The 13,559-nt window shown below is 31.5% G+C and overlaps 1 protein-coding gene across 2 annotated transcripts in view; it reads left to right on the top strand.

Annotated features, from left to right (window-relative positions):
- The window catches only part of LOC134687634 (uncharacterized), a 131,129-nt gene that overhangs the window by 80,138 nt on the left and 37,432 nt on the right, over positions 1 to 13,559 (top strand). For both annotated transcript variants that reach the window (XM_063548079.1, XM_063548080.1), the window contains one exon: positions 12,105 to 12,365. In XM_063548079.1, the coding sequence (XP_063404149.1) occupies positions 12,105 to 12,365 (261 nt within the window). The remainder of the gene's footprint in view (positions 1 to 12,104; positions 12,366 to 13,559) is intronic.

Raw genomic sequence — 13,559 nt, 5'->3', positions numbered from 1 at the left:
AAATTCTCAATTGGTGGAAGATAAAAAAAATTCTCAATTGGTGGGAGATAAAAAAATCTCAATTGGTGGAATTGGTATTTATATGATGAAATCATATTCTTTCAATCAGTTTAATTGAAGTCTAGAGCTGGCATGTCAGTTAACTGCTAGTAGTCTGTTGTTATTTATGTGTTATTGTCATTTTGTTTATTTTCTTTGGTTACACCTTCTGATATCAGACTCAGACTTCTCTTGAATTGAATTTTAAATGTGCGTATTATCATGATTATTATGCATTTACTTTTCTACATTGACTAGAGGTATAGGGGGAGGGTTGAGATCTCATAAACATGTTTAACCCAGCCACATTTTTGCGCCTTTCCCAAGTCAGGAGCCTCTGGCCTTTGTTAGTCTTGTATTTTTTTTTATTTTTTTTTAATTTTAGTTTCTAATGTACAATTTGGAAATTAGTATGGCGTTCATTATCACTGAACTAATATATATTTGTTAAGGGGCCAGCTGAAGGACGCCTCTGGGTGCGGGAATTTCTTGCTGCATTGAAGACCTGTTTGTGACCTTCTGCTTTTGTTTTTTTCTATGGTCAGTTTGTTGTCTCTTTGACACATTCCCTATTTCCATTCTCAATTTTATTCAATACTTATAATTATAATTACATATTTCTAGCTAGGATCATGAAAAGACGATTTTTATCATTTTTTTTTTCAATTTACCTGTGCACTTTATTGTGGGACCTGGTGTCATCATAAATAATCAATTTCATTGTGTAATGAAGTTGCTTAAGGAATAACACAAGATTGCAGACTAGCCAATCAGAATCACATATTATTATGAAACATACATCTATTGTAATTATCATAATTATTATGAGATAAGTGATTGAAAACTTGGTGATCAAAATCTTCAACTGCTAATTCACTTTCAAGTTTTGCTGGTGAAGTGAACCAAATGAAGATCTAGATAATCAATCAATACAGATCTAAGTATGTATCACTTGAGAAATAGATAAAATAGTATAGATCCATGTCTAGTTAAGAAATAATTCCTTCATGTCATGCTCTATGCTCATTTTAACATGGGTAGGCATTATATTTGTCGATATTTTACACTGAGCGGTAGCGAGGTGTAAAATGTGGTCAAATATAATGCCTACCCATGTTAAAATGAGCATAGAGCATGACATGAAGGAATTATTTCGATTCTAACATGACAAATACAATATATTTATAGGTCGAAGCGTACGAAAATACCGTAATACTGTTTGGCTGTTCCCGTTTCTGTATATTACATTTCATATTTGATAAGTTTAAAAACTACGAACAGGGTAAATATATGTTGTTTGATAAAAATATATGATAAAAGTTTATGTTTGCTGCTTAAATGTAAATATTTAAAAGGATAACGATGGAAATAAGGTTTATATAAAAAGTCCATGCGCATGTGTCAAACATATTTTTTGTGCACATTAGAAGACGGCTTTGTTAACAAAGTGTAATAAGGACGTCATACTAGAATTGGCTTTTTAAATATTTGCTGTTTGTAAATCATACATACATACATATATATCCCTATATTGAAATATTTCTCCCGGTCATTTCATGCTAATTTGAGAATGTAATGCATGGTGCATGTATCTGTTATTAAAATTGGTTCTGGCCAGCTTTGTCAGTGTTCTCCCCAGGATTTTTGGATAGCACCAGGGTAACGCGTGACGAAATGAATTTTACAATATTTTGTGTCGCGTTGCGTCGCTTATTTTTTTTCTTGTTGGTTTTTGTCATTACCTTTTTGCCTTTGTTTTGTTTACTGTGGTACTGTGTTGTATGGACTTTGGGTCAGAACATTATTGGTAGAAAAAGTAAATCAATAAAACAGTTTGTATACTTTAATATCTTTGAAAAAGAAAAGAAAGCACAATTAGTCTTTAAACTAAAGTCACTTCTTATTTTTGGATCAAGCCATTTTGTCCCAATACTTGTAGTTACACTACACATTCCCCATGTTAGATTTGACCATAACAATGAACTTTGAACAACATTAATTTTTGTTACAGAACCCTCAGTAAATTGAAAACTACTTTCCATTCTTTTTAACAACAGTTTTATTTATTTTCTTATGCATCTTAGTTATTATTTTTAAAATTTAAGTTTATAAATACTTTATTTCAATTGTATTAGTATTTATAAACTCACATTCCTATTAAGTTTAGGCACAATCAGCTTTTTTTAACCCTGGTCAACTTGGGGTACATATCTATTTAATATAAAATGACAAAATGTATGTGTATCAATAAAGGTATCATTCTCTAAAATAATTTGCAAAACATTTTTGTTGGTATGTTCTAAGAATTTGTTTATCCTTAATGTAACATTCTAATATAATTTTGCATTCAATTTGTACTTTATTTTAATTTTCAATGAAAAATTATATGTGAGGAGCATTTATTTGAAATAAGCAAAATCAGGGGAAATAACTCCACAATTAATTTCTATAACAGTCAAATTATTTTGACTAAAGACTGACGTAAAAGAGTTCATTCACAAATGTCTGCTTGTCCCCTATTACAAGTCTGTTATTAAAAATATGATCTCTTAATTAATTAGAACATACTCACCCCTTCTCGTCCAATGAAAAGTCAGTTTTTTGCCCTCTAATTTTCATAGTACATGGTTTTCCATGCACTATGAAATGCTATACATGAATGACTTTTCATTGTCAGTTAATTATGAAAGTGAACTCTTAAAAGCTGCACTAACGAAGTGTACAATCCCCTAAGGCATTTTCCTTGGGAAAATAGCCTACTGATTAAAGATGAAAGATCAAGATTAAAATAAAAACATTTTGAATTTTGCAAAATTTCATGCATTTTCTCATGGTACACATAATAGGATACACAAACAAAATTGGTAAGGATAAATAAAATGATATTTATTTAATTTGTATACCTTACATTTGAGGGAATTATTTTTCTTTCCTTCAAAAAACACAATGCCAGACTGCTGATATAAAAAGCAAAGGGTTGTTTTCGGAGAAAGGCAATACATTTAAATTTATCAATAAAAAATCATTTAATGTTGAATGGTCTGAATTCAAATTTGCATACAGAGAGTTTTATATCTATAAAAAAAATCAAATTCCAAAAAGGGAATTTATATAGTATTGTGTTGCTTTTTAAAATAAAAAAAATGTAAAGATATATGAGTATTAAAATTTACCTGAAGCAGAAATAAAACAATTTATCTTTCACAAATTATGTCCGTGCTATTTCATTTCATTCATTGAAATGATCATTAATTACCTATGTTTTATATTTAGTTCATTATAAAAGTGAACTCGTATTTAGGTTTGAATATTACAATGGGAAAGAATAGTTTTGTAAGGTCACTCAAAAGTGTGAATATGTTCTAAATTGGTCAGACAATACTTGGTCATGTTTTATGAAGATTTAAGCCCTCGGCTTCGCCTTGGGCTTAAATCTTCATAAAACATGACCAAGTATTGTCTAACCTATAATTAAAACATAAGAGAATCATGTACATCGATTAAATCCAATCATCAATGTTAACCTCAACAGGTAAATCGATCACGTGGTATAAACAATATACCTGTCAATACTGGATTAAACTGGTTAGAACTGGTCAATTTTCATGGAAAATTTTAACTCTCACTCAAAGTTGAAGTCATTTGAAACTTTACCGATTTTAAACGAATTTTTTACCGAAAACTTTAGCACCACGGAGAAAAATTATACATCGCGGCAAGAACGATACCACCGCGGTAGAAAATTATACATCGCGGGCCCGTGGTCCTTTAAGGGCCTGGGGAGAACACTGAGCTTTGTTAGTCTTTATAGTGATTTTTAATTTTAGTTTTTTGTGTAGAATTCGGAGTCGGCTGAAGGACTCATGTGGATACTGGAGTTTCTCGCTGCATTGAAGACCCATTGGTGGCCTTCGGCTGTTGTCTGGGCTATGGTCTCTTTGACACATTCCCCATTTCAATTCTCAATTTTATCAATTAAAAATGTACATTCTTAACAAAGATAGATAACTCCAATTGAAAAGTTAATTTGCAGAGTTTTTTTTATGAATTCACAAAATTGCCAAATGAAAGCAATCTTAACCCTTTATTGCTCACACTTTTTGATTTATCTGATTTTCAGTTATTATTCAATGCTATTTTTTTTCTTCTTATATTTGATGGACATAAACACATGAACTAATGGATCTTTTACCATGGTTAAAGAGATATTAGCTGTCAAACTCATGTTCACCAATTTTAATCAAATTCTCATATTTGATATATATAATATTCTAAGACATATATTCATATTACAAAAAGCCTGAAATAAACAGTTAATAATGCATGTACTTCATGATAAATGTCAGCATTTCATGTGTATTTCAATCAAGACACCATTAAATTTAAATTAACTATAATTGAAATGACCTTCAAAAAACTTCTGACTGTCACATAACCCAATATGAAATAAACATATTTCTCTAATTCCATGGAAATATATCCCTTTTCAAACCCATTGTATAAAAAAAATTAATGAACATGTGGTTGCCAGTGATCTCAGAAGATGATTGGCTGACTCAAAAGGTGGAAATGGAAGGCACTCAACAGGGGCGGATCCAGAAATTTTCATAAGTGGGGGCCCACTGATTGACCTAAGAGGGGGCCCGCTCCAGTCACGCTTCAGTGATTCCCTATATAACCAACCAAATTTTTTTCCAAAAAGGGGGGGCCCGGGCCCCCTGGGCCCCCCCTAAATCCGCCTCTGCTCAAAGGGGTTTTTGGTTTAGAAAAGAGGGAAAATTTTTCTTTTAATCATTAGAGAAACAGATTATTACAAAGTAACTCGTGGGTTAATCGGATTTATCTAATCTTGATAATTAAATTATCAATTTTAAAGTCCTCCCCAAGGCTTGGAGTTTAAAATTGATAATTAAACTATCTTGATTGGATAAATCAGGTGTAATAATCTATATATATTAATAGATAATGACCTCATGCAATTGAATATTTGAAGGTCTGTTTGATATCTTGTTGTAGGTTAAAAAATCAGTAAATCATCATTTTTAAACGACCGCAAATAGTGAAAATATTTTGGTCGTATATTGGTATCACGTTGGTGTCGCGTTTGTTGGCTGAAGACATTTGTTTTTCGCACTATAACTTCAGTATAAGTAAACAGAAATCTAGGAAATTTTAATACAAGGTTAATGACCACTAAAGGAAGGTTGGGATTGATTTTGGAAGTTTTGGTCCCAACAGTTTTGGAATTAGGGGCCAAAAATGGCCCAAATAAGCATTATTCTTGGTTTTCACACTATTACCTTAATTTAAGTAAATAGAAATCTATGAAATTTCGCCACAAGTATTATGACCACAAAAGAAAGATTGGGATTGATTTTTGGAGTTTTGGTTCTAACAGTTCATGAATGTGGGGCAAAAAAAGGCCCAAATAAGCATTATTCTTGGTTTGCGCACAACAACTTTAGTATAAATTAATAGAAATCAACGAAATTTAAACTCAAGGTTTGTGACCACAAAATGAAGGTTGGAATTGATTTTAGGTGTTGAGGTCCTAACAGTTTAGGAATAAGGGGCCAAAAAGGGGTTCAAATTAGCATTTTTCTTGGTTTTCGCACCTTAACTTTAGTATAAGTAAATAGAAATCTATGAAATTAAAGCACAAGTTTTATGACCATAAAAGGAAGGTTGGGATTGATTTTGGGAGTTTTGGTCCCAACAGTTTATTAAAAAGGGGCCAAAAGGGGCCAAAATTAAACTTTGTTTGATTTCATCAAAAATTGTAGAATTGGGTTCTTTGATATGCCGAATCTAACTGTGTATGTAGACTACTAATTTTGGGCCCTGTTTTCAAATTGGTTTACATTAAGGTCCAAAGGGTCCAAAATTAAACTGAGTTTGATTTTAACAAAAATTAAATCATTGGGGTTCTTTGATATGCTGAATCCAAAAATGTTCTTAGATTTTGGATTGTTAGCCCAGTTTTCAAGTTGGTCCAAATAGGGGTCCAAAATTTAACTTTGTTTGATTTCATCAAAAATTGAATAATTGGGGTTCTTTGATATGCCAAATCAAACTGTGTATGTAGATTCTTAATTTTTGGTCCTGTTTTCAAATTGGTCCAAAGGATCCAAAACTACAGTAAGTTTGATTTTAACAAAAATTGAATTCTTGGACTTGTTTGTTATGGTGAATCTAAACATGTTCTTAGATTTTTGATTATTGGCCCAGTTTTCAAGTTGGTCCCAAGAGAAAATAAATCTGGAATTCCACTGGAATCCCGGCTGGAATTTTGATGGGATTCCAAGTGGGATCCCACTTATTCCACCGGGATAAAATTTCGGGAATCCCGCCAATAGTCCGGGAAATCCGATGTATATCCCGGTTGAAATATACTGGGATCCCACTGGAATATTGTGGGATTTCAATTGGGATCCCACTGGGATAAAATTTCGGGATTCCCACTAAAAAAGCGGGATCCCGCTGTAAATGTATTGGGATTAAATTTCGGGATTCCCATTAAAGAAGTGGGATCCTGATGTAAATCCCAGTTGAAATATACTGAGATTTTGATTGTAATATACTGGGATTCCCGGGAAAAAAAGCGGGATCTCAAAAATAAATCCCAGTAGGTATACAATTCAAATTGCACTGCCACTGGGATTCCTGGGTTATTCATGCAAAAGGATACATGTCATGTTCTCCTTTCTGATAACTAATTTGCTGTCTCTGTACTTCCAACTAGTATTGCTGAGTAAATTATGGTAACTGGAATATCTGCATGCAATCTGTTCTGTTGGCAGCTTCATTTGAAACTATCATTAAATCCCCTAAAAGTATCAAAATAATCCACAAAGAATCCTTTGTTCAATACGTTTTGAAAGCAACAAATTAAATAGAAATATTATTGCATGCTTAAACAGTAGATTGGAAGTTAGTCCAAATAATTATGAAGTCTTGAAAGGCTGTTTAATTTTTTTGGGCAAATTAATTACCCTCCCCCTTTTTTTATCCCCTGAAGATAATTAACTAGCGACTTACTATTTTCACCAAATAAACATACACACAACTGAATTTAATTTTTATATACCTACTACTAGTTATGCCTGTTATGCAACAACAAGTTTATTCATTGTTTATGTTAAAAATAGATATTTTCAGTTTACGCTTTCAGACTTTCTGATGTTGATTTGCTCAAATAAAAACCATAAAAATCATAATTCCCTAATAAATTATTTTTATAATCATTATAAACACATATACACATGTTAAATTAAATTATTAATGCACTTATCTGAAAATATCTGCATCTGTGGTCCTCCATCATCAGCGTAATCATGTGATATTTTGATGACGTTTTTACCAGTACACGAATGTCAAGGTGACAATCTCGCCCCAAATTATATCGGCCAGAAGTTGATCTTCTCTGTAACGGTATTATAAATACATTTATAATAAGAGTATCGCAATAAAGTATTATTTACGGGTCAGTTTTTACTAAATATAAGACAAAAAATACTTTATTAATCGGCACATGGTAAATTTAGATAAGTTATAGTCCGCATTATTTAGGACAGTAATTTCTAGGGTCGAACTGTTCAGTACAATTGAAAACAAAGCATGCGGTGTTGATTTTTTACCTAAGTTGAGAAACCAACGTTTTACGATGTTGTTCTATCTTATCATTGATGCCGGACGATAACTAATAGAAATGCACTTATGGGAACTTGGGGAACATCAGAAACGCCCAAGCTTGTCTGGCAAAACATCCGGCGTTGACATTTCTTGGACCCCCTGTCATTTTTATCGCGAAAAATCTCGGCATTTTTTTTACTTATAAATATCTGTCAAACTGAAAATTAAGTGACGCTTAAAAGTGATTGGCTTCACCTGACAGCTTTGGTGTCACACACATTGTTAATTAACACCAATAACCTGTACTTGATGTACATATGTATACACAAACAAAACACTTACATATTTTCAACAACATAATTATGGTTCATGCAATTTCCCGTTTTAACTAGACTGGGAAGGTTATCCCGATTGGGATCCCGGCTTTAAACAGTTCCGATTGGGATCCCAGCTTAAGACAGTTATCACGTTTGGGATCCCAGTGTCCGATATTTATCCCGTTTCATCTAGACTGAAATCCCGGCTTCAGACAGTTATCCCGAATGGGATCCCAGTTTCAGTTATTTATCCCGAATGGGATCCCGACTCCAGATGCTTATCCCAGCTAATCCCGACAATTTCAACGGGATTGTATTGGGATCCCGATGGATCCCTTTTTCGTTTTCTCTTGGGGTCCAAATCAAGATCCAAAATTATTATACTAAGTAATGTGCAATAGCAAGAACTTTTCAATTGCAAAGTATTGCGCAATAGCAAGAAATTTTCAATTGCACAGTATTGTGCAATAACAAGTATTTTCAATTGCACAATATTACCCAATAGCAAGAAATTTTTTCAATTGGAGTTATCTTTCAATGTCCAGAATAGTAGTTCAATCAACTCAAATCATTGTTTTATACAATATACATTGTATATTTCTTTTTACTACCAACTGATAAATTAAAGCAATCTTTACCATTCAGTGATAACAAGCATTTTTACATTTTCAAATTTTATGATGTATTTAAATGAGTAGTTATTGTTGCAAACTCCATTAGAAATTTGAATTGTTTTGGAATAAAGGAAAGGGGGATGTGAAAAAATAATTTGGGGGGGGGGGGGTAAATTTTTCTCATTTCAGATTTCATAAATAAAAAGAAAATTTCTTCAAACATTATTTTGAGAGGATTAATATTCAACAGCATAGTGAATTGCTCAAAGGCAAAACAAAATTTAAGTTCATTAGACCACATTCATTCTGTGTCAGAAACCTATGCTGTGTCAACTATTTAATCACAATCCAAATTTAGAGCTGAATCCAGCTTGAATGTTGTGTCCATACTTGCCCCAACTGTTTAGGGTCAACTTCTGCGATCGTATAAAGCTGCGCTCCGCGGAGTATCTGGTTTACCTACATATAAGAATGAACTTAGTTGTAAATCTAATAGGTCAACTAAATGGTTAACCTACATGCATGTTTCTCTTTAATGTATGAACACTACAAATACATGCGATACCAATCTCTTACATATTAGTTAAATTGAAGGTCACATGAATACTGATTCAGTGAGGTCAAATATAAATTTGCAACTGAATAATTAGTTAAAGATGTTTTTTTTGCTAATTTGACAAACTTGAACCAAAGTGGCTGCTAAAAGCCAATTATTATTTCATTTTTATACTTATTTTTAAATAATGGTTGAACCAAACAAAATCATTCTATTCATATCTTGTACCAATGAGCCTTTAACCATATTTTAAATTGCTGAACATGTGATCTTAAAAGTTATAAACACATCACCTAGGATGTACTGGTGTCCCTGTTTTGAATATATTTTTTGGATGAAATGCAGGTTTTTTCCCACCCAAAATGATATTGAAATCATCACTCCATGTGAACTTTTTGTCATACTCATTCATTCATGTTGTACAAGTTAATATACAGTTGTTCCAACAATTAACAATTCTGGATGAACAGTAATTAAATTTTCTACCACTATATGGTTATGAATATAGTTATATAGTTATTTCAGAAATTAGTAGTCACCATAACTGACAAGTTGGATCCTGAATTGGCCTGAAAGAATTAGTATAAGAGCCATTAACTACCAAAAAAAGAAGGATCTATGATATTATGAGGGCCATTATTTTCCCTTAAAAGAATACGAAGGAATTTTTATATTAAACAGACATTATGTTAACTTTAAACATGTTAAGGAAGGAATTAGTATTTATGAACCTTTAATTTCCCTCAGAAGTACATAAATACAGTATTATTTATTATAAATCATGTCAATAAGGTTAAGTTATGGCCACCATAGAATTCACCAAATTTTGTCCCAAACAGCTGTATCAGGAACCACAGGTTTACATTGATATTTTTGATGATTTAATTTTTTTTTTAGAGATTTTCAATTTATATAAATGTTCTGAAGTCCTTATGAAATTTTTAAAACTGCCACTTGCAAATGTTTGGTAAACTAATATATGATCCTAAAAATGTTATGATATTGATCGTGTTGATGCTTTTATATGTCATTATCTTAATCAGCACCTTACAATTTGTCAAAAACACTCGTTTCAAGTACATATTCTAGATATAATCTACTATTTTTGTTGACGACACGGTTTTGATTGCCAAGTTATCTATCCTTGACTTAAATAGAAAATGTTTCCATTAAATCGTTCAACACCAGTACCTCCCAATTTACCTTATATCAGATTGTACTAAAAAGTCTATGATCCATATCCTAATTATTCTCTAAAGTCTGATGAACATACAAAAAAAAGCGTGGCTTTTTACCGCCATGTAAGTGTGCGTGCGCATCTTAGCACATATATATACATATATATAAATAGATATTATCTTTCAAACATTATTGATTTTGTCATTTAAAAATTGTCTTATAGTGTACAATGCATACAACTCTCGCCACACCTAATTATGATATAAATGTTATTAACTTTTGTTTGTATTTTTTTTTATGTACAATCTATAAAAAAACAATCCACATCTGACATGATCTAGCATTCTGTTTCCTGATGAAGGAATGAGTAGTTTAAAAATAAAATTGATATACTGTTTTTGTTGAGCCTTAATTATTACTTTAGTTAGATAATCATTCTTTGACTAAATAAACCCATGCTCTCTATATGGTTTCATATTTTAAAATTTACATTTGTTTTTATTGTAAGGGAGATAACTTTTACTGTCTTTAAGTATGTTAAGTGTTTCTTTATTATCTCCCATATAGTACAAGATAACAGGAGATTGTCACTTATGAATAATATTGAAATGTACACATCAATTTTTTACAAAAAAAATTGTTTATGTGAGACATTGGTACTAATTTCTATTGTTGTATGAAAGCATTTTCACAAGCACTGTATGAGAGAGAAAATAATTCTCATAAGTGGTCTATGGACATAAATCCTAGTTTTAAAATTGTAAATTCAATAAAAAAAAATAATACAACAATTTTATGATCTGCCAATATTTACTTTTCAAAATTCAAAAATCATTCTTGGTTTTGGTCAATGATAATTAGTGATCATATACATCAGTGTAGAGTTTTTACCCAAATAAGCTTATCGAGCCCAAACGTTCATAGTTCTTGGTAATCATATGGAGTTTCTTTGTAAAAAATTGTATCCCAAGTTTTCATGTTTCATGCATGTAAAAGGCAATTACTGATTTCTCATTTTCAAGATTTCAAAGGATTTACATGAACTTATGGTTATTTAGGAAAACAAAGGACAAGGGGTTTCCATCCCATTACACAAAATTAATACATGCTCAAAACAAACACACAAAAAGCAAAGGAATGCCTTTATCACTGTTCTTATTCTGAAAGTCAGATTGAGGCATTCTGCATGATGCAAAAAACTCTAAGCTCACTTCAAGTTTAAGACAGCACCTAGCACTTGCTTGAGAGGAGTTCTTTCCAAAAATAATTCAGATAGACTTTGTTAGATGGATCACTAACTAATCCTGCCTGATCAAAAAAGTTGATTATTGATTTTTTTTATTGATAACAACATTTTCTTTGGAACTTGATAAATGTCCCATCTTTTTGGATTGAAGGACATTCTTGTTAACAGTTGATAAACATATGTTGTATAGCATTATGTTGAATTTATAGGAATAATTTATAGGAATTCACCATAGCCAAACTAATAATTAAGCTTTGAATCTCTAGTTTTAATATGCAATCCTGATTTTATTTCTGTATGTGAATTGAAGTCCTTTGAGTCACTGAAGTCTTCGGTTATTGAAAAAATCTCACTTTAACATAAATTGTTATGTTTGTTATGTTTGTTTTTTATTCCTCTTTTGAAACATAAGTATTCTACAAAAGGGGTAAATTCTGTGAACATATTCTCATAGGAATTGAGATCAAAATCCTATATTTGACTGGAGACTGTTTAATAACATTGATTTTTTACTATTTCAGGTCCATCAAGCCAGCAGACAGTAATAAATCAACCTTTACCTGGTTACTTTGCACAGACACAACAGACTAGCCAAAATACTAACCAACCAACACCAGCTAGTTTGCCATCAGTACAGCAGGGCTCTACTCCAGTACAAAATGTTCCATCCACACCACAAGGTTCTGGTCCCTCTTCCTTGCAGAACCAACCTGCAATACAAACGTCTATTACTGTTGGAGAACAAAGTAGGGAGGAGTCAACACAACCTTCAATTGGCAGTGGTAAGTAGTCTCTTTATGTACTGTAAAATTGGAAAGTTTGGATTGAAACACATATTTGGATTGCTCAACAAATGTATGATAATATATTGCCATTTCAAAATTAAATGATGCCTTCAAATAATGATATCAAAATTGAAAATGTAAGTTTTGCAAAATCTTTCATTGTCTTTACTTTTTGCCACTACATTTATGGGGGTATGACCTAAATTTAATGTTGGAGTGACATTATCAGGTGGTATGAAAAATCAAACTCCAAGATTTATGAGTGTCATCCATCTTGCATTGTAAAATAGCAGAGCACAGCAATGGATCCTGTCTTTTTATTCAGTCAACAAATGTCATGAATGTTGATGCAGGAAACTGAGAATAATTTTATTTAATGAAAAAATTGAAGTAATGTTAAGTTATAATCACTCATATTTTCATAAAAGAATATTTTTTTTGCTTGATTTGAATATTTAAAAACTTTGCATGTAATTATTGTAATATTTTACATTTACACTGACATTTCCTTTAGGTTTTCAGTTAGGTTTGGTATTATTTACCCTGTGTAGACAATAGTTTATATATTTATATATTTTAACTGGTATTGCAAACCTGATACCCTGACATCAATTAGAGTAGTTTTGAATTTGCAGTATGACGTTTTGATATTTTCAACAAACAGTTATGTTTGCTGATTTTGAGAACTTTTGTAGGAAATCACTTTTACTGTTTTCTCTTTATCTTGTACTTCTGAGGAAAATGTTCCATGATACAAAAATGGATACAAAACTTCATTTGAGGTATTGCAAATAATTGAATATTCATGATATTGCTGCAAGTGTATTTGGGAATAAAAAGGTAAATTTAATAAACTCTGTGAGTCATTTCTAATCCAAGAAATAAAAAAAATGAACCAACATGCAAGAAATGACTTCAGAAGTTTATTCCAAATAAAAATATATTCATTTGGCTGAACCAGTACTGCAATTAACTAAATAAAATTAGAAGTTAGGTATGGTTATGTGAATCTGCAAAAACTTTCTTTTATATTATTAGAAATTGGACTTTTGTTGAGGGATTAATCTCAGATGGCTTGTCAATTTTAATGCCTCCACCTTTGACCTAAACTTGTTATGTAAATTATACAATACAAAATGCTTATTATCACCAAATACAGACCAAGCTAAAATTTGGATGGTGACACTTTTG

Source organism: Mytilus trossulus, chromosome 10 (genome assembly GCF_036588685.1).
Source record: "Mytilus trossulus isolate FHL-02 chromosome 10, PNRI_Mtr1.1.1.hap1, whole genome shotgun sequence".
Taxonomy (NCBI): Eukaryota; Metazoa; Mollusca; class Bivalvia; order Mytilida; family Mytilidae; genus Mytilus; species Mytilus trossulus.
The sequence above is the reverse complement of the archived record's forward strand: the minus strand, read 5'-3'. Positions and strand labels throughout refer to the sequence as shown.